Source organism: Pongo abelii, chromosome 15 (genome assembly GCF_028885655.2).
Source record: "Pongo abelii isolate AG06213 chromosome 15, NHGRI_mPonAbe1-v2.0_pri, whole genome shotgun sequence".
Classification (NCBI taxonomy): Eukaryota; Metazoa; Chordata; class Mammalia; order Primates; family Hominidae; genus Pongo; species Pongo abelii.
Genome location: NC_072000.2, coordinates 64,618,068 through 64,639,041, shown reverse-complemented (window position 1 = coordinate 64,639,041; position 20,974 = coordinate 64,618,068). Strand labels below are relative to the sequence as shown.

The 20,974-nt window shown below is 44.0% G+C and overlaps 2 protein-coding genes across 2 annotated transcripts in view; one reads left to right on the top strand and one right to left on the bottom strand.

Annotated features, from left to right (window-relative positions):
- Positions 1-12,673: 12,673 nt before the first annotated feature.
- Positions 12,674-20,974, top strand: part of C15H14orf39 (chromosome 15 C14orf39 homolog) — a 79,705-nt gene continuing 71,404 nt past the window's right edge. Inside the window, exon 1 of the mRNA XM_054530707.2 lies at positions 12,674-12,910. The gene's annotated coding sequence lies outside the window, so the exon portion shown is untranslated. The remainder of the gene's footprint in view (positions 12,911-20,974) is intronic.
- Positions 15,247-19,316, bottom strand: SIX6 (SIX homeobox 6). Its single transcript, XM_003778316.5, has 2 exons — positions 18,305-19,316; positions 15,247-17,192 (listed from the first exon to the last, which is right to left on the bottom strand). The coding sequence occupies exons 1-2, from the start codon at positions 18,874-18,876 to the stop codon at positions 17,024-17,026; spliced, it is 741 nt and encodes a 246-aa protein (XP_003778364.2). The 5' UTR covers positions 18,877-19,316; the 3' UTR covers positions 15,247-17,023.

Here is a 20,974-nt window from a genome sequence, read left to right as displayed (position 1 = left end):
AGTCTTCAGAAGGTTGGTAATAACAAACTTCTCTGAGCTAAAGGAGCATGTTCTAACCCATCACAAGGAAGCTAAAAACCTTGAAAAAAGGTTAGATGAATGGCTAACTAGAATAAACAGTGTAGAGAAGACCTTAAATGACCTGATGGAGCTGAAAACCATGGCACAAGAACTTCGTGACGCATGCACAAGCTTCAGTAGCCGATTTGATCAAGTGGAAGAAAGGATATCAGTGATTGAAGATCAAATTAATGAAATAAAGCAAGAAGACAAAGTTAGAGAAAAAAGAGTAAAAAGAAATGAACAAAGCGTCCATGAAATATGGGACTATGTGAAAAGACCAAATCTACGTTTGATTGGTGTACCTGAAAGTGATAGGGAGAATGGAACCATGTTGGAAAACACCCTTCAGGATATTATCCAGGAGAACTTCCCTAGCCTAGCAAGGCAGGCCAACATTCAAATTCAGGAAATACAGAGAACACCACAAAGATACTCCTCAAGAAGAGCAACCTCAAGGCACGTAATTGTCAGATTCACCAAGGTTGAAATGAAGGAAAAAATATTACAGGCAGCCAGAGAGAAAGGTTGGGTTACCCACAAAGGGAAGCCCATCAGACTAACAGCAGATCTCTCGGCAGAAACCCTGCAAGCCAGAAGAGAGTGGGGGCCAATATTCAACATTCTTAAAGAAAAGAATTTTGAACCCAGAATCTCATATCTAGCCAAACTAAGCTTCATAAGTGAAGGAGAAATAAAATCCTGTGCAGACAAGCAAATGCTGAGAGATTTTGTCACCATCAGGCCTGTCTTACAAGAGCTCCTGAAGGAAGCACTAAACATGAAAAGGAATAACTGGTAACAGCCACCACAAAAACATGCTGAATTGTAAAGACCATCGACGCTATGAAGAAACTGCATCAATTAACGGGCAAAATAACCAGCTAACATCATAATGACAGGATCAAATTCAAACATAACAATATTAACCTTAAATACAAATGGGATAAATGCCCCAATTAAAAGACACAGACTGGCAAATTGGATAAAGAATCAATACCTATCGGTGTGCTGTGTTCAGAGACCCATCTCATGTGCAAAGATGCATATAGGCTCAAAATAAAGGGATGGAGGAAGATCCACCAAGCAAATGGAAAGAAAAAAAAAAGCAGGGGTTGCAATCCTAGTCTCTGATAAAACAGACTTTAAACCAACAAAAAGCAAAAGAGACAAAGAAGGCCATTACATAATGGTAAAGGGATCAATTCAACAAGAAGAGCTAACTATCCTAAATATATATGCACCCAATACAGGAGCACCCAGATTCATAAAGCAGGTCCTTAGAGACCTACAAAGAGACTTAGACTCCCACACAATAATAATGGGAGACTTTAACATCCCACCATCATTATTAGACAGATAAACGAGACAGAAGGTTAACAAGGATATCTAGGACTCGAACTCAGCTCTGGACCAAGCAGACCTAATAGACATCTACAGAAGTCTACACCCCAAATCAACAGAATATACATTCTTCTCATCACCACATCGCACTTGTTCTAAAATTGACCACACAATTGGTAGCAAAACACTCCTCAGCAAATGTAAAGGAACAGAAATCACAACAAACTGTCTCTCAGACCACAGTCCAATCAAATTAGAACTCAGGATTAAGAAACTCACTCAAACCCCCACAACTACATGGAAACTGAATAACCTGCTCCTGAATGACCACTGGGTACATAACAAAATGAAAGCAGAAATAAAGACGTTCTTTGAAATCAATGAGAACAAAGACACAACATACCAGAATCTCTGGGATACATTTAAAGCAGTGTGTAGAGGGAAATTTATAGCACTAAATGCTCACAAGAGAAAGCAGGAAAGATCTAAAATCGACACCCTAACATCACTATTAAAACAACTAGAGAAGCAAGAGCAAACAAATTTAAAAGCTAGCAGAAAGCAAGAAATAACTAAGATCAGAGCAGAACTGAAGAGCTAGAGACACAAAAAACCCTTCAAAAAATCAATGAATCCAGGAGCTGGTTTTTTGAAAAGATCAACAAAATAGATAGACCCCTAGCAAGACTAATAAAGAAGAAAAGAGAGAAGAATCAAATAGACACAACAAAAAATGCTAAAGAGGATATCACCACCAATCCCACAGAAATACAAACTACCATCAGAGAATACTATAAACACCTCTACGCAAATAAGCTAGAAAATCTAGACGAAATGGATAAATTCCTGGACACATACACCCTCCTAAGACTAAACCAGGAAGAAGTTGAATCTCTGAATAGACCAATAACAGGTTCTGAAATTGAGGCAATAATTAATAGCCTACCAACCAAAAAACATCCAGGACCAGACAGATTCACATCCAAATTCTACCAGAGGTACAAAGAGGAGCTGATACCATTCCTTCTGAAACTATTTCAATCAAAAGAAAAAGAGGGAATCCTCCCTAACTCATTTTACGAGGCTAGCCTCATGCTGATACCAAAGGTTGGCAGAGACACAACAAAAAAAGAGAATTTTAGGCCAATATCCCTAATGAATATCAACGTGAAAATCTTCAATAAAATACTGGCAAGCCAAATCCAGCAGCACATCAAAAAGCTTATCCACCACAATCAAGTCGGCTTCATCCCTGGGATGTAAGGTTTGTTCAACATATGCAAATCAATAAACGTAATCCATCACATGAAGAGAACCAATGACAAAAATCACATGATTATCTCGATAGATGCAGAAAAAGCCTTCGACAAAATTCAACAGCCTTTCATACTAAAAACTCTCAATATACCAGGTATTGATGGAACGGATCTCAAAATAATAAGAGCTATTTTTAACAAACCTACAGCCAATATCATACTGAATGGGCAAAAACTGGAAGCATTCCCTTTGAAAACCAGCACAAGACAAGGATACCGTCTCTCACCACTCCTATTCAACATAGTGTTGGAAGTTCTGCCTGGAGCAATCAGGCAAGAGAAAGAAATAAAGGTATTCAATTAGGAAAAGAGGAAGTCAAATTGTCTCTGTTTACAGATGACATGATTGTATATTTAGAAAACCCCATTGTCTCAGCCCAAAATCTCCTTAGGTTGATAAGTAACTTCAGCAAAGTCTCAGGATACAAAATCAATGGCAAAAATCACAAGCATCCTATACACCAATAATAGACAAACAGAGAGCCAAATCATGAGTGAACTCCCATTCACAATTACTACAAAGAAAATAAAACACCTAGGGATCCAACTTACAAAGGATGTGAAGGACCTCTTCAAGGAGAACTACAAACCACTGCTCAATGAAATAGAAGAGGACACAAACAAATGGAAGAACATTCCATGCTCATGGATAGGAAGAATCAATATCATGAAAATGGCTATACTGCCCAAAGTAATTCACAGAGTCAATGCTATCCCCATCAAGCTACCAATGACTTTCTTCACAGAATTGGAAAAAACTACTTTAAAGTTCATATGGAACCAAAAAAGAGCCCGCATTGCCAAGTCAATCCTAAGCCAAAAGAACAAAGCTAGAGGCATCACGCTACCTGACTTCAAACTATACCACAAGGCTACAGTAACCAAAACAGCATGGTACTGGTACCAAAACAGAGATATAGACCAATGGAACAGAACAGAGGCCTCAGAAATAATGCGGCATATCTACAACCATCTGATCTTTGACAAACCTGACAAACACAAGCAATGGGGAAAGGATTCCCTATTTAGTAAATGGTGCTGGGAAAACTGGCTAGCCATATATAGAAAGCTGAAACTGGATCCCTTCTGTACACCGTATACAAATATTAACTCAAGATGGATTAAAGACTTAAATGTAAGACCTAACTCCATAAAAACCATAGAAAAAACCTAGGCAATACCTTTAGGACATAGGCATGGGCAAAGACTTCATGACTAAAACACCAAAAGCAATGGCAACAAAAGCCAAAATTGACAAATGGGATCTAATTAAACTAAAGGGCTTCTGCACAGCAAAAGAAATGATCATCAGAGTGAACAGGCAACCTACAGAATGGGAGAAAATCTTTGCAGTCTACCCATCTGACAAAGGGCTAATATCCAGAATCTACAAAGAACTTAAACAAATTTACAAGAAAAGAACAACCCCATCAAAAAGTGGGCAAAGGTTATGAATAGACACTTCTCAAAAGAAGACATTTATGCAGCCAACAGACCAGTGAAAAAATGCTCATCATCACTGGTCATCAGAGAAATGCAAATCAAAACCATGATGAGATACCATCTCACACCAGTTAGAATGGCGATCATTAAAAAGTCAGGAAACAATAGATGCTAGAGAGGATGTGGAGAAATAGGAATGCTTTTACACTTTTGGTGAGGGTGTAAAATAGTTCAACCATTGTGGAAGACAGTGTGGCAATTCCTCAAGGATCTAGAACTAGAAATACCATTTGACCCAGCAATCCCATTACTGGGTATATACCCAAAGGATTATAAATCATGCTACTATAAAGACACATGCACACATATGTTTATTGTGGCACTATTCACAATAGCAAAGACTTGGGACCAACCCAAATGTCCATCAATGATAGACTGGATTAAGGAAATGTGGCACATATACACCATGGAATACTATGCAGCCATAAAAAGGATGAGTTAATGTCCTTTGCAGGGACCTGGATAAGGCTGGAAACCATCATTCTAAGCAAACTATCACAAGGACAGAAAACCAAACACCGCATGTTCTCACTCATAGGTGGGAGTTGAACAATGAGAACACATGGACACAGGGTGGGAACATCACACACCAGGGCCTACTGAGGGGTGGGGGACTGGGGGAGGGATAGCATTAGGAGAAATACCTAATGTAAATGATGAGTTGATGGGTGCAGCAAACCAACATGGCAGATGTATACCTATGTAACAAAACTGCACGCTGTGCACGTGTACCTTAGAACTTAAAAGTACAATAAAAAAGTTTACTACTTAAGATGTTATAAATCAAATACCAAGCTGCTTCCTTTAGCTAATAAGAATGCTATTTTAGCTAATTATAAATTAGAATCTAAGTAGATTATGTGAAAAGACCTGACTCTCAACTTTTAAACTAGCAAAATGAGGTTAAGATTTTCTTGTCTGTAAACCTACTTAATTTTATTGCTTATAAGTATTATTCATCACAGTGGTTTTTATTATTTCATTTAGGTGACAAGATATTTAAAGATATGTGGCCTATAACTGGAAACAAAATAAAAGGAATACTTGGATGAAAAGATTGGGGATGACTAGATAAAATATCTAAGGTCCCCTTCAATCTAATAGTTGACATATTTTAAAAATCAGCTTTATTGTGGTATAATTTATATACAACAAAACTCACCCATCTGAAAGTGCATATTTCAAAAAGTTTTGAGAAAAGGACATACCTTCCCCTCCACTGGAAAGAGAAACACTAGTTAATAGATGAAGACTATGAAAAATTTTGGATTATTTATTTACAGTTTTTAATAGGAAGCAATTTTATTTGAACTCTTCATGTTTAGCTTCAATATTAGTGTCCTTATCATCATGATTATCGTCACTGTGCCATTTGTTGAGACCTCTAACAGAATTTTTCAGGGCACATCATCTTTATCTCTAAGTTATTTGAGCGACAATACTTTTAAAACCTGACCATGGTGCTATCACTGCCTGCATATTACATTAGGCATCTAGATTTTTCCTTTCATTTTGTAGGCAAATACTCTCTACCGCAAAACCTACTTTATTTATTATTTTATAATGCCTATTAGCTAAAATAGCATTCCCATTAGCTAAAGGAAGCAGCTCGGTATTTGACTTACAACATCTTAAGTAGTAAACTTAATATAGGCATCAATTCACATGATTTTAAAAATTTAAACTATACAAAAGTAAACACTGAAAAGTCTCCCTGCCACCCCTATCTCCCATCTGCTCAGTTGGTCCCCCAAACTTGAAACCACTGTTTATAGCTTCATGTGTGTCTTTCCAGAGTTTATTTATTCAGATATGAATAAATATAAATGTAAGGTCTTAATTCCCCTCTTTAAAAAAAAGACTCTGGAATCCTTTTATACTCACTATCTTTGTCTAGCAATCAGTTGGCCATCCTTCTTTTATTTTTCTTTGGAAAAGAAAATCCTTTTTTTTTTTTTTTTTTTTTTTTACAAATAACTTCAGCTCATTCAGACTAAACTTTCCTGAAATAAAACATAAGGATTCTGGCTATTCTTTAGTTATGTTCATTCATTCATTTAATTCAATTATTCAGCAAAGATCTACTGATTTTCTGTGGTGGCAAAAATCCTGTACTCAGTTCTTGGAAGATTACAAAGATGACAGACCTTATCCTTGAAGAAAATATAGTATAGTGGAAGATAGAAAATACGAATCTAACTAATATGAGAGATGCATAAAATATCACAGCAGTTCAGAGAAGGGAGAGATTAGTTAAATGATATGGATCAAACATGGTTCTGGGATGAAAATGACCTTAGAGCTGAGCCCTGATAGTTGGGTTTATGTACCTGTGTAGATGGGGTAAGGGAAAAGGAAGAACATTCTATTTTATAATTTAGCACTCTTGTTTGCAAGTAATAGAAACTAAAAGTAGTTTAAAAAAATGGTGCAAAGGGAGGAGGATGTATGTTAGCTCCTGCATCCAAAACACAAGACAAAACTGAACCCAACTTCCGTGTCAATAGCGTACAAATATTTTACCAGTCTTAGCCTTTTCTGTCTCTCCTTCTTCTATTCTGTTTCTTTTTCCTTGAGCCTCCTTCCTGTAATAGGTGATATGGCTGTAGCATATTCTTACTTCTCTCAATCCAAGAGTACAGAGAAAACTGCTCCTCTATTTCTAATTAATAAATTTCTGGAAAGGACTGGCCCAACTTGGTGGTTATACCTCGCTGTGGGTTGAGGGAGTGGGAGGTACTGTTTGGCGGCCTCGAACAAAACACACTGAGTTGGGAAAGAGCAGTTCCCCAAGTGTACTGCTACAGAGAAAGGCAGGAAGGGATGCATGCAGGCACCAAGTGTGGAGGTCTATTTAAACCTACATCATGAGCAAAGTCATGAAGGTAGCAAAATGCATTCCATGCTCCGAATACAGTAAGAAGTTCAGAAGAAGGCAGGGACAAGGGTGAGGCAAGCAAGCCGTCTATGGTGCAAAATTTAAGGGGGTACTAATTCTTAGATGCCAACCCTGAACTTGCAGGACCTTGAGAGTGAGTGCCTCCTTAAATTTTGTACCTTAGTCACCTTGCTTGCCTCAATTTAATCCTGGCCCTGTTTAGAAGGACAGGATGCTTCACAGAGTTGAAGATCAACAGGTTGAGTAGTTTGAGGATCAAGTAAAGTGACCTTTGAGGAAACTGTCTTAATGTAATAATGTGAGTAAAAGACAGGTTGCACAAGGTTAAGGAGTAAATACCTAGCGAAGAAACTGAGGCAAAGAATGTAGGCTACTCTCTTATGAAGTTGGGTGGTGAAGAGAAGGAATTGCCTCTTGAGGGGAAAGCTTGAGGGGCCTGAAAAGTTTTTACTTTATTTTACTTTTAATATTGGTGATATCTGACTCCCGAAGCAGTCATCTACTTCAATGGAATGATTTGAAGGGTACTTGGCTCTTTTCCAACCAAAAATAATTTTCTACTAGCCTGCTAGTGGTGTCTGAATTGCTACCATTAGTGATTTGAGGTTACTGAATTAAAAGATTATCTCCTAACAGATAGAAAGTACTCTCCCAGGCCCCCATCTGTAGGTAATTCATCAAGCTTTTAGCAGCTCTACTTGTATGTTGATGTGAATTGGTTTATCTGATTTTTGTGACAACTGAGAATAGATTTTGATAAATGGAGGGTGAAGATCATCGAAGGGCTTCTGACAGTTTGGGATGGGGCACCTGTAAGTAGGCAAGGTGAAGGACCTCCAAAAGGAAACGGAAAGGTAACCAGGTTCAAGGGGGTAACCTGTGTACCTCACAGTTCTACTCAGGGCCAGCTCTCCAGTTGCAATCTTAAACTCTCTCTCCCTCCATCTATGAGTCATTTTTTTAAAACAGCGTTTCAGTAGAAACTTATCAAAACTTTCTGAGAAAATAAATTATGTCTCAGGTAATAGAAAAGTGTAATGGACTTGGAGTCAGAAAACCTGTTCTCATCAAACACTCACTGGGCCTGTGCACAGGCAGCATTACCTTGGAGCAAATGACACTTAGGCTTCAGGATTCCTCACTTGCACAGGTCTCTTCCAAGGTCCTGGAAGTGGGTCTAGCAATATATTCACATAATCATGCATTTTTTGAAAATTTATAAAGTAAGGCAATTTAACAACAATAGATTGTTTCTTTCCATTCCTATTTTCCCTCTGTCCATTTCCCTTCATGCTGGGTTTCAATGGAGTAACCATAGTCATTTTTGGGATCTGGTAGTTAAAGGGAACTTGAGTTGGATATACAGTTAGTTTGAGTTTAGTGTTATATTTTTATGATTTGCTGTTACTTCTTTGTAAGTGTAAGACCTTGATCACAAACTAGTTAATGAATGTTGTCAATGTAAAGATTATTTAATGGGTTATTGCTCAAGGAAACTTGTAGTGTCCTGAAATTTAACTGCCTATATATGGAAGAAATTTCATTGAGGCTTTCCCATATTTGATGCCAATCCTAAAAATAATATATGGCATGACCAATAATGAGCTATGAAACTGCAAGAAATTTTTCTAAGTTATCAATAATAAAAATATTTAAACCAACCCATAGTAAAGACTGAATTATCTTTCTATTTGAGGTTGTATAATAAAATTGTTGTCACACAAAGGAGCAATCAAAGAACACACAGAAAAATGGTAGGAAAAAAACAATTCTGGAGGTATGTAAGACAGTTAATGAAATGATTTTATTACTTGCCTGGATTTTGTGGTTTGTTGTATTTGCCAGGTTAAAAAAATTGTAATTGTTGTTATTTATTTTTTGTACCCAATTTTGTACTCATAATTTTATATCTTTAATCTTAAAGAGTGCCCCACCCCTCCAAATAGTGTAAGCTTCAAACCCTACAAAATCTGGATTATTTCCTGGTTCTGTGACTTTGAGCAAGTAATGAGCCCCAGTTTCCTCATCCGGAAGATGGGAATCCCCCTATCTGCTGATTTACCTCACAGGGTTCTTGTGAGGAAGTGAAATAGTGCAAGTGAAATATTTTATTAGCTATAAAAAGAGCCATGCGAGTGTAATTGAAGTGAGATCACTACTTTCTCAAAGAAATGAACCTTGCATTTTCCCCAGAAGGTTATGTTACGTTTTCAGTGATCATACTTTATATTTGGGGTTATCCTGATTTGCATGATGGGCCAGGATCCCTTTGGAGAGCTTCACGTAGTTGACAAGCAACCTTAAACAGAGTAAAGAAGTAAGGAAAGGATGATGGTATGTGAGCACAAGCTCCTCCATTGCCATTGCTGGAAAACCAACATATTGGGTCCTACCTACCGGGGGTGGTGAGTGGAAGCTGCTTCTAGTACTAAGGAAAGCATTTAGCATTTAAATTCAATATTACAAATATGTACATTACATCTATTAAAAACAACTTTTAAGCTTATTTCTTTGCCTTAGCATTTAACCAGGCAAAACGGGGAAAGGGAAGTTCTATTCACTGAACCCCTATTATATGTGAGGGTCTGTGCTAGGTGCTTTACATGCATTAACCAAATAACACTCACAATATTCCTGGATATTATCAACCCATTTTGCAGAAGTAAAAACTAAGGCTCAGAGAGTTGAGTGACTTCTCAAATTCACAGCGATTAGGTATTTCAAGCCAGGTTTGTCTGATCCCACCTTCTCCGGTGCCAGCCCTTTATCCACAGACTGTTTCCAGTATAGTTTTCTTTTTCCCACTTGCTTTCTATTTTAAATGGACAAATCCAGTTCATACAGTTACAAGTATCTGCAAAAATAATTTCTTTAGATAAGATATACATGCATAGGTCTTCAGTTCAAATACGTAATTTACCAGCAATTTATAGAAAGTCAGGAGTATACCCAATGCCATGGAAAATGCTTTAAGTGGTGATTAATTTAAATGGGCAAATCTTTTATAGGAATCTTAAATATCTGAAAATGTTTGAAATGCATAATAATTTTTTGTCCACCAGACTCTTCATGTGCCAAATTAATGTGCCCTCTCAAGTGTTCGATTTAGTGCTAGAAAATTTAAGACTAATCTCTTCAGTAAAAAAAAAAAAAACCAGTAACTCAGTATTCTCAGGTTGCAGATTGGCAGTGCCAGGCTAGAATGAATTTCCAAGAGGAAGCCTTATATATATTTTATCAGAATTCGAAATTATACACAGTTCACTTGCTTCTGCCCATTAAATTTTAAAATAGAGATGAGTTTGTTATCCAGTATTTTCACAGAGCCCTTGCGATTTAAGATTTTAATGGCCGGGTGCGGGTGGCTCACGCCTGTAATCCCAGCACTTTGGGAGGCCGATGCGGGCTGATCACGAGGTCAGGAGATCCAGACTATCCTGGCTAACACGGTGAAACCCCGTCTCAACTAAAAATACACAAAATTAGCCGGCCGGGGTGGCGGGCGCCTGTAGTCCCAGCTACTCGGGAGGCTGAGGCAGGAGAATGGCATGAACCCGGGAGGCAGAGCTTGCAGTGAGCCCAGATCCCGCCACTGCACTCCAGCCTGGGGAACAGAGCGAGACTCCATCTCAAAAAAAAAAAAAAAAAAAAAAAAAAAAAAAGATTTTAATGAAAACTGTTTATCCCCCCTAGGTGAGCCCAAGCATAGTGGTGGGATGCCAATCTATCATCTTAGAATTGGACACCTTGTCTGGGTTTGTGATTTTTTTTGTTTTTGTGGTTTATTTTATCATTTGTAGTTCAGGACTGGAGTGAGGCGGGGAAGCCAGAGGAGAGAAAAGGTGGGAGGGAGGAGAAAGGAAAGGGTTACTGTCTTAGTCCGTTCCTGCTGCTATAACGGAAATACTTTGGACTGGGTAATTTATACATTTCTCACAGTTCTGGAGGCCGGGAAGTGCAAGATCAAAGCCCGGTTAGGTTCTGTGTCTGCTAAGGGCTGGTTCTCTCTGCTTCTAAGATGGTGTCTTTTTCCTGCACCTTCACGTGGCAGAAGGACAGAAAGGCAAAAAGGGAATAATAGACTCCCTCAAGCCCTTTTATAAAAGCACTAATTCCATTCATGGTCCAGTGAATCACCTCCTAAAGGTCCCACTTCTTAATACTACTGCATTGGGGATTAAGTTTCAACATGAATTTTGGAGGGATATGAACATTAAACCGTAGCAGTTATCTTGGAAGCAGAATAGAAATTCTATGTTGCAGGGTTCAGAGAGTGTAATACCTAGAATTTTCAAAATCCAAGAGGATTACTCTTACCTTTTTGGGAAAATGTGTTGTGTGAGAAGATAATTTTCATGGTATGAACCCAAAGTCACAGAATTCTAAAAAAACCGCATGCCTAGAGGGAGAGAGCACTCTATGGAATCATCCCAGAGAACCCGACAAGTAGGTGACAGCCAGTAACTTACTGAGCTGGGAGGATTGCAGTGAACTTTGGGTCCAGCCAATATAAGTCATCTCTTCTCTTCAAATGATTCCCGAGCTAGCAGAGGTCCCCCACTAATGTAAGAGCAGACAGATTTCAAGGAAGATGCATGAACTCATTCAGCTTTAAAATATTTATTGAGCACCTACTACTTGGGCTAGGTGCTGGGAATACAAAGATGGGTAAGAGTTGGTCCTTGCCCTTAAATAAAGAGCTTACATTCTAGCAAGGGCTGAAGGCGGAAGTCAAACAGACAAATAAATGAGCAAAAGTGTTAGAACGCTAAAACAGACGTTTAGATAAAGTGCGGTGGGAGCATTAAAAAAGGTGGTGGCACCTTATCTGAGTGGAGCTCACTGGCTCACGGAAAACTTAGTGGAGGTGGGGTAGGCTTTGTGGATTGACAGGGTAGCAGTCGAGGTAGGGGGCGGCGTTCCAGGCAGAGCAAACCGCAGGGCAAGCGGAAACAGCATGAGCGGGCAGGGAGGCGTGAAACTGCTTGTTCAGCTCTGGGATCGCCCTCACACCCCTTTGTCTCCAGACAAGGAGGTGAAAACGGGAAGAAAACCAGTTCGTTCCCTCGCGGTAGGGCACGTCTGAATAAGTTTGGGATTTTAAATCCTAGCAAAGAGAGCTGCAAGGAAGGATCTAGCCAGAGGAGATTTGTAAGAGCTTACAATGGGAAATGAAGTTTCCCATTGTAAACCTTGCTTGGAAACCCCCCAAGGTTTCCGAAAGAAGGGGGCCCAGGTGGCCTGCCAGGGCTCAAATGTGCTATCGCGAACATGCGGTCCTCGAAGGGCCCCGCTCCCTCTCCTTGCCTCGACGGCTAACCCCGGCGGACCTGTCGGACGCGGAAAGTCCCCTTTAGGTCCTGCTCCCTGGTCTCGGACCTCTCCCCTCTTCCCGCCCCTCTCGGCGACTCGCTGGGCGCGGCCTAGGACCGGTGGCGACAACTGCTGTTGCACCGGCAGGCCCAGGCCAGACACGCGTAGGCCCAGGCCCGACGCGCGCGGCAGCCTCTCGCGCAGGCCCAGACCGCGGCGCGCGCCGCATCCACGGGCTCGAAGCTCTGCAACCGCTGCGACTTCAGGCGCCCGAGGGTGGGCGGGCGCGCGCCTCCGCAGCTGCAGGGGCGCGCGCTTGTGGGCTCATTCTCCCACCTAGGTTTAAATTGAACCCCGTCTCGGTCCCCCGGTTTTGAGAGGTTTCTCTCCTCAAGCCGCTGAGTCTGGCAGCCCAACAGTAGGAGTGGCTCGAGGTCTACACGTCCGCAAGTTTGCGGGGCGCTGGATGGAAAAGGTGGGTGCGCGAAAAGGGGGGCCTCTCCTTCCTCGGGGGCCCAGATCTGTGGTCTCCGTGGGGAGATATGGGCCCCCGAGGAAGGACTCACCTTCCCGGGTACTGTGGGCCCAGTCTGGGCTTCTCTTTGGGAACGGACCGTGGCTTGGGGCGCCTCCCCGAGGGGACCCACGCGCCAGCCGCTCCAGCCGCCATTTCCCAGCAGGCCTCCAGGGGGCCTCCCCGCCGCTGCCTTCCCGTCGGCGGCGCCGGGCTTGGGGGTAGCCGCGCGGCGCAGGCAGGGACACGCCTCGGCGCCCGGGCCAGCGCGCGGACAATGACCCCTTCTCCCCTCGCCGCCGCCTCCTCCCCGACACCACCCCCTCGCAGCTCACAGGCAAACCTATTAGCCATTCAGGCCGACAAAACCCCGCGGCCCCGCGCATTGTCCCGCCGAGCGCCCGGCCGCCGTCATTAGCCCTGATTACGCAGAGCCGCCTGACAGCCCCGCCGGCCGCTCCACAGACCCCCCATTCACGGCCGCCCCCGGGCCCCGCCTCACAAAAGGAGCGGAAATCGTCCGCGCTCCCGCGTCCCCGCTGAATAGAGCGAAAAGCTGCTTCTCCTCTCCTCCCGCCCCATTCACATTCTCTTTGGATACAATATTTTTTTCCTTTTTGTTAAAATTAGGGAGAGGGAACGAGGTCAAGGAAGACTTTGCTTGAGCTCTTTGCCTGTCATTTGTTTAATGTAAACAAAGAGCAACCCCTCCCCACCCCCATCCTCTTCTCCCCTCCCTCCCAGATTTTTTATAAACAAACTGGCGAAGGGAAAGGGGGGAGTGACGGGTGGAAGCGGAGTGGGTCATTAAAGTGGAGGCGAGAGGAACTGCGGCATTTGGGGAGCAGGGGCTGTCCTTTTTTTTGGTAAAACTGGAGTGTGGTTGAAATGTTTATAAGCCGGAAAAGAGCCTGACCTGGGGCTTGAGGTAAAATCTTCACATTGGTCAGGTCCGTTGAAATATTTAATATAAAAATGCTCTTTCCACTCTGCTGGAGTAGCTGCTTTTTGGGCAATTGTGACAGAATAATTGCAGGAAAAGAAAGGAAGGAAACCCATTATATAGAGATTTTGCCAAATTCAGAAACCTTCAGCCTTGCCGCTACCTGGATTTTTTTTTTTTCCCCCAAAACCCTGAAGACCAGAATGAAGCTGATATGGAAAAAGTCTTAAAAAGAAACCCTTTAAATGTCCTTGGGAAGATTGGAAAGATTAAAATAAAATAAATCTCTGTGAAGATCTGGACTAATTTCCAACATGTGGTCACCAAAGAATTGGTTATTCACAGGTGCCATCACATTTCAGACAAACATTTAAAAAAACTTACAAGCAATGTGTCACCCCTTTAAGATTCTAAAGTGAAATTAGATAAATAAATCTCCAGGTTGTTGAAACAGAATAGCTGCTTTAAAATGTAGGCAGCTTGTTAATTTAAGTAAATGGTAGCTGTAGTTTAAAGGCTTTTGTCAAAGCAGGAATTAAAAATGCCCCATCACTGTTTGGTCTTCTCTTTTTGTCCAAGCAATAAACTGTCACTTAAAAATTATTTTGTAAAGAGAAAGCTTAGTTTCTTAGTTACCCTATTTTCTTGACACTGCGGAATGGACATTTTCTTCTGCTTTTAGGTATCATTTGAAGGGGTGGGTGGAGTGGGATTTTTAGAATCTCAAATTCTTTTACATTATTCCACTAATTAGTTATTTCCCATCCCTCTCGGACCTGGAGCATAAACTTAAGAGAAAATTTGCCAACAAACTTCTCCAAACACTGGTTCTGGACAGCCCCATAGCTAGGGTGGCGTGGGGCTGGGGAACAAGAGTGGATATCCGTGGCTACTCCTTGGCAGATTAAGGACTAGGATGAGGCAAGGGAGGCACTTAAAGAGTGCAAAATTTAAGGAGGCACTGAATCTCAGGTGCCTTGCACTTGCTGCACTTGCATAACCTTGACAGTGAGTCCCCTCCTGGCCTCACTCTAGTCCTCGCCAGCCCCTTGTTGGCATTCTAGGAACTACCTGGGGCTCTAGGAAACAAAATTAAGTATTGAGGAAGCTCTACCATGGGAGCCTTTCAGGACCCACAGGAGGTCTTTTGCTTGCTTTTGGAAGGAACACCAGTTTTATCACGAAAACTTACCCACTCCTTCCATGTAAAGCTCTTGTACAAGAGAGTTTTGATTTTCAAGAATTCTCTGGATAAGGGCCACCATACACAAGGACAACATTTATAAAGCCCAAATGAGCCAAATCTATTCAAGCGATTTAGAAACCAAAAATCAGCCCTTACTCTGTCCTGGGCTTCCATTGTCTATCTTGCCGTTTGGCTGCTTTTTGTCTTCCATGACTTCACTTATTTTTGTTTGGTTTGCGCTTTGGCACTTCTGCCTAAAGAAGTTAGCAGGCTTCTGATCCAAAGAACATCTTCTAAGGACAGGAAGGCAAATGGAAAAGGCTGTAATTGGGGGATGGGGACAGTAAAGAGGGAAGTCAGCTCAAGTGATTTAAAGATCAATGTCAAATTTTATAATATGCAATCTGTTTCACTAGGAACAAAATTAGAGACTCTGGCTAGCATTTATTTTCTTAGTGCAAAGATGGTAGATGTTTTTGCGTTGTATATGCATGCATTTGTTCATGTGTAGGTGCACACATGCATGTGCACGAGGAAAAATTAAATGCTAAAAATATTTTATATTTTAATCGAGGCCATTACCAGGACAATGAGGCCCTTGATGACTTGTTCTATGCTTAATTCGGAGATTAGGTTTTTAAAATGCCACTTATTTCTACAGCCTTGTTTTACCCTCAGTATGTGACATGATTACATCCTTTCCCCATCTCAGTATCCCTCTTGTTAAAAACCATTCATTTGATTAAAACCCAATTCTGCAGCAAGAAGATGTTAGTCTAATTATTTACAACCTCTTCTATCATCTTTTGTCTTATTTTAATAATAGCTCAATCCTAAATGCAGTATATGCTCACTCTAGCATGATCATGGGTGCCTGCTGCTTTTGTATTGGAGGGGTCCTCGAAGGAGATAGAAAGCCTTTCTTGCTGCAGAGCCTGAGTCAGGATAGTTTTGCATTTTTAGAAAATAGGACTCACTTATTGAGTCCCAGAGTTTGGCTTCCTAAATTGCTCCTGAAAGCTGTTGACACTTCATGTAAACGAGTGTCAAGTGGACAAGCCATAATTACCTGTGCTGGGGATACGGGGACTTGCCTTAGAGAGGACGCTCACATGTTGCCAATTTCTAGCCTTAAATATATCACGGGTATGCATACATACATATGTTTGTATAGGTACATATATATATGCACATACATGTAATTTGACGTGGGAGGTGGTTATAGACCTACCGTAGGTTGTTTAAAACATATACCAGGAAGTACCAAAGAAGGCAAAAGACGTATAGATAAGACCTTCCGGAGACCATTTGCTCAAGGGTCCCTGCATGCCTGGTGAAGGGAATGATCTTAATAATAATAAGAAGAAAAGGAATTTGAGAGCAGCTCCCTTAATTAAGAAGGTTGCCCACTAGGTCGTTTTATTGTTTGGCTTCTTCACACAGAACCCATCACCACCAGCCTGCATGTTTAGAAACAGCAAGTTCCCCAAGCTACAGAGAAACCTACCATGGCGGTCTCTTAAATAAGTAAATAAACAGCATATATATGTTTTGTTAAAAAAAAAACTTTAAAGCAAAAGTTATACATATGTAACAGCGTCCTTTCGACGTGAAATACCCATGGGAGAATCTGGGCAGGCGCTCAGCTTGCAGTTCGGGTTCCGAAGGCGACTTTGCAGCAAAATCCTTAGGAAAAAGCAAAGCAAGAAGAACGTGGTGCTGGGTCAGGCCTCACCGCGGGTTCCCGTGGTCGCGGCCAAAGGGCGCCAATGGAGCCAGGCCGGCCACGGGGTGGGGCGGGAAACGGCAACCCGAGCCCGCGGGTCCCTGGTCACCTGGCTTTTCTGGCGCTGGATTTGCAGGTCTCTCATCTTCTTTCCCTCTTTCATTTTGTTTTTCTCGTTTTTACACTGGAATCTGCTTCTGAGCATCCTGGATGGGCAACTCAGATGTCGCACTCGCTGTCGCTGGATGTGATGGAGATGGCTGAAGTGGCCGCCTTGCTGGATAGACTGGCGGCCGGGCTGGCGGCGACGCCCAGCACCTCTGGCGTGCCGTCGCCCTCCGCCCGTAGTGCCCGCCCGGAGCCCTGTGACAGGACCTGCTGCTGGAGTCTACGGGGAAGAAAGGGAACACGGGTCACAGCTCGTAACACAGCCGCTCGTCGCCCGCCCCCACCACCTCCTGCGTCCCTCCAGCCCGGCGGCTAGAGGCTCTTCCGAAGACCCAAGCAGTTAAGGCGAGGATTACTCGGCAAGGCGACAGAGGTCGGGCAGGAGTCCGCAGCCGCCCCTCCGCGGGTCCCTACTGTTGTGCTCCACCATCATTCGCGCCCTTTCTCAGCGCCCCAGCTCCCAGGTCTTTTATATCCTGGGCTTGCAGTGTCCTGCCCGCTTGTTGTGCACTTTTGGGAGATTTACAGGACTGTCAGGAAATAAACGAAGCGTGGGTGACAAGGACAGATCGGTCCCAGGGACATGGGATACCATTTCTAATGGTGCGTCTCCCTGGGGCTTACGCCTGAGCAAGTGCTCCCGCGATCGCGTTGGATCGGGTCGGCCCGACCTAAAGGCAAAAAGGATTGTAAGGAGCATTTGGGCCTGGGGGATGAGGCCGGGCTCTTCCGCAAAATGTTTGGCTAATCGAGATCCACACTCCGGGAAACGAAAAGCCTCGGCCCACCGACTAGTTTGCTGTTTTAAGACAAGGGTGGCAGGCAGCGCATGGGAAGAGGAAAACTCGACTTCCCATCTCTCAAAAGTTCATTGAAAACTGTTTTCAAAGCATTAGGGAGGGATATACCTGGGCTTTGAAAATGATAATTAACATGAAACCGACACATTGCTAATAAGCCAGGCTTCGATTAATAGTAGGAGCCTGTGCCCAGGCTGACAAGAATTAGCTTTGGGTCTTGGGGTCCCTAATTGTTTGTAGGATTTTAATTTTTTATTTCTCTTCCCCTCTCTGTCCCAGTGAAGCCTTGGTTTGGTGACCGGGACCAGCTGCTGCAGCTGCCCGCAGGCGTGGGCAACCAGCGGGTGGGGAAGCAGAGCCGGCAAGGGAACTCCCTGCCAGGAGCCCAGAACGCAGTGGGCTCTTAACCCGAGACAGACCGCGCTCCCAACTCCTGAATTGGAGTCGCCAGGGACTTGGTAAGGGAGCCAGAGTTGCCTCCACCCGCCTCCTCCCCGGTGCGCGTAAAGAGCGGAGGCCTCTAGGTACCGACCTGTTCTTGGCTGCAGCCGCTCGGTCCCTTTGTCGGCGGTTTTTGAACCAGTTGCCCACCTGCGTGGGGGTCAGTCCGGTTGCCTGGGCGAGCTCACGCTTTTTGCTGGGGTTAGGGTATGGATCCTGCAGGTACCACTCGCGTAGCAGGTGTCGCGTGCGCTCCTTGAAGCAGTGTGTCTTCTGTTCGCCGTCCCAAATGGTGCGCGGCAGCGGGAACTTCTTCCTTACTCGGTACTTGTCCACCGGTCCCAGGGGCCTTCCACGCAGCTTCTCAGCCTCCTGGTAGTGTGCTTCAAGCCACAGCGCCTGCAGCTTGGCGTGCGACTCCTTGGTGAACTTGTGGTTTTCCAGGATATGATAGAGCTCGCGGTAGTTGCCACCGTGAAAGGCCACGATGGCTCGTGCGCGCAGCACCGACTCATTCTTGTTGAGGGCCTCGCAAGCCGCAGGGGCCACGGGCAGCGACCAGAGGAAGCGACCCAGGCGCTCCACATCGCCGCTCTCTTCCAGGGTCTCGCATACCCCGGCCACTTGCTGGGGGCTGAAATTCAAGATGGGCAGCTGGAACATCGAGGCAGGGCCGGCGGCGGCGAGGGCACTGAGCCCGGAGCGGGACACGCAGCAGATGCCCGCGGGCCTGGCTGAGTGTGCCAGGCTCTTGTTGATGAGGCGAATTGGAGCAGCGGGGACACACTACCGGGTGGCGGCGGTGGCGCAACGGCCGGGAGCGGGCGACCCCGACTGGAGGAGGTGCTGGCTCCGCGGCTTGGAGTTCGGGCTCGGCTCGGCTCACGCAAGCAGGCAGGCGAGCTGGCTCCGCTATTGGGGTGGGCGGATTGGCGGCGTGGGCGCCATGGAGACCCCCTGTCAGTCACTGGCTGGCTCTGCCAATCAAAGCTTGGATCAGCACGCCAGGACTATTTCAGCACCTCCCCGTGCTCGACAGCGCCCGCCGTTAGCCCCTGGACTTTTCCTCAGTATTTTGCAGAACCTGGAGGTTGAAAAGACATGCGAATGTCTGGGAGAAAAAGAGAGGCGAGTGCGGCAGCGTTCACTACTCCTCCCTCCTCCACCCCGTTCTACCCCTCCCTCCCTTTTTCTCCACCAAAGAGGCAGTGATGCCACAGGAATTCAGGAATTCACTTTGGGGCGATGCGTTGTCTTGGTCGAGAGGTCTCCAGAAGACAAAGAGGACTGGGCCAAACTGAAATGCTCCGAGAATTGGCAAGTTTAGTTGTAACGAAACAGCAAACCTTGCGGTGGGAGCAGGAAGCCGGTGGGGGGAAGCGATCTTCTCATTTTTTCCCAAGTACCCATCTCTGCATGCCTCCCTCTTCCCATTTCCAGTTGCCAAAGCAGCTGAGTGGGAAGCAAATCTGGAGCAGCAGGAACAGGACCAGGGATCTGTAGAAGAGGTCAGTTTGAACTCTAGCCTTACTCCCTTCAAAGCCCACTAAAATAATTTTAAATGCGAACAAGGACATGTTCACGTCTGATAACGCAGATGCAGACCACGAAGTCAGACACTTTAAGAAAAGAAGGGTGGGCTGTAGGGACCTCCAAATAAAGAGGGAGAAATATACTTTCTCCCCCTCCCCCAGTTTAATGGACTTGAACAAAGTGCAGTATAGCCACATCTAGAGCCGAGAAGTCATTGGTAGGTCAGGACAGCAACTTAAAAGCTTATTTCCGAGATCTTTTTAAAAATGTCGACTTAACTCATTTCCTTGCAGGCTTATTTTGCCGCTACCTTGTGTTAGAACTTATACCTCTTGAGCTGGGGATAACAACTCTAACCTTGGCATTTTAGCTCAAAAGCAATTCAGTAAAAATACAGTACAGAAGGGCATCCACGACAATGCGGGGGCCTAGAAAGCACTTCCTAAGCCGCTGAGCATTGACCCCTCCTGTAGTGAGGAAGGAGTGGCTTGGTGGCTCTGACTTTGGGCTAGTAGAGTGAATTGGCAACTTTTATTGATTCCCAATTGGCAGTCCACATCATACCATTTTCTGAGGCCTGGATCAAAGAAACCATGATCTCATCTGGGCCTGTGGTAGGGGTTTGTTTAGTTTGAAGAAAATAACTGGTAGGGGGCTGTATAACAAAAACGCCAGGAAAACCGTTTTGGGGAGGTCCATCCCCAGACAGAAATCAGATAAGAACGTTCACCGCCGAACTGGACTGGACCCGACTGTCTTTTCTTTAGTATCAAGTACAATTTGTATGCGGCTTGTACAGATCTGGTAAATCAGAAGGCAGATAGATAGCACAGATGGTTGGAGGTGTCGGGTCAGATCACGCCACGCCTGAGTGCAGGGCAAAGCTCGTTCTGACGGAAAACCCTGATATTATTTTCACAGATCTTCACAGTTCACTCGAAAAAAATAGCAGAGGGGAAGAAAAAAGCCCTGAAACCATTTACATTATTTCTGTGAGATTGCCAACCGCCTCAACGGAGAGGCTTTCTTTTCTAAGAGTTCATTTTCTTGAAATACGACAGGGCAGGGGCAAAATAAAGAGGGCGATGAAGATAATGACAAAGCATAAACCTTCTTTCCCTTGGAGCGACTTCCGAATCAGCCGGAAGGACAACTTTTAGAAAGAAACATCGCATACAAGGGCCCCAACACGCAGGCGGAGGAGAATCCGCGGTGCAGAAAAAGAGGG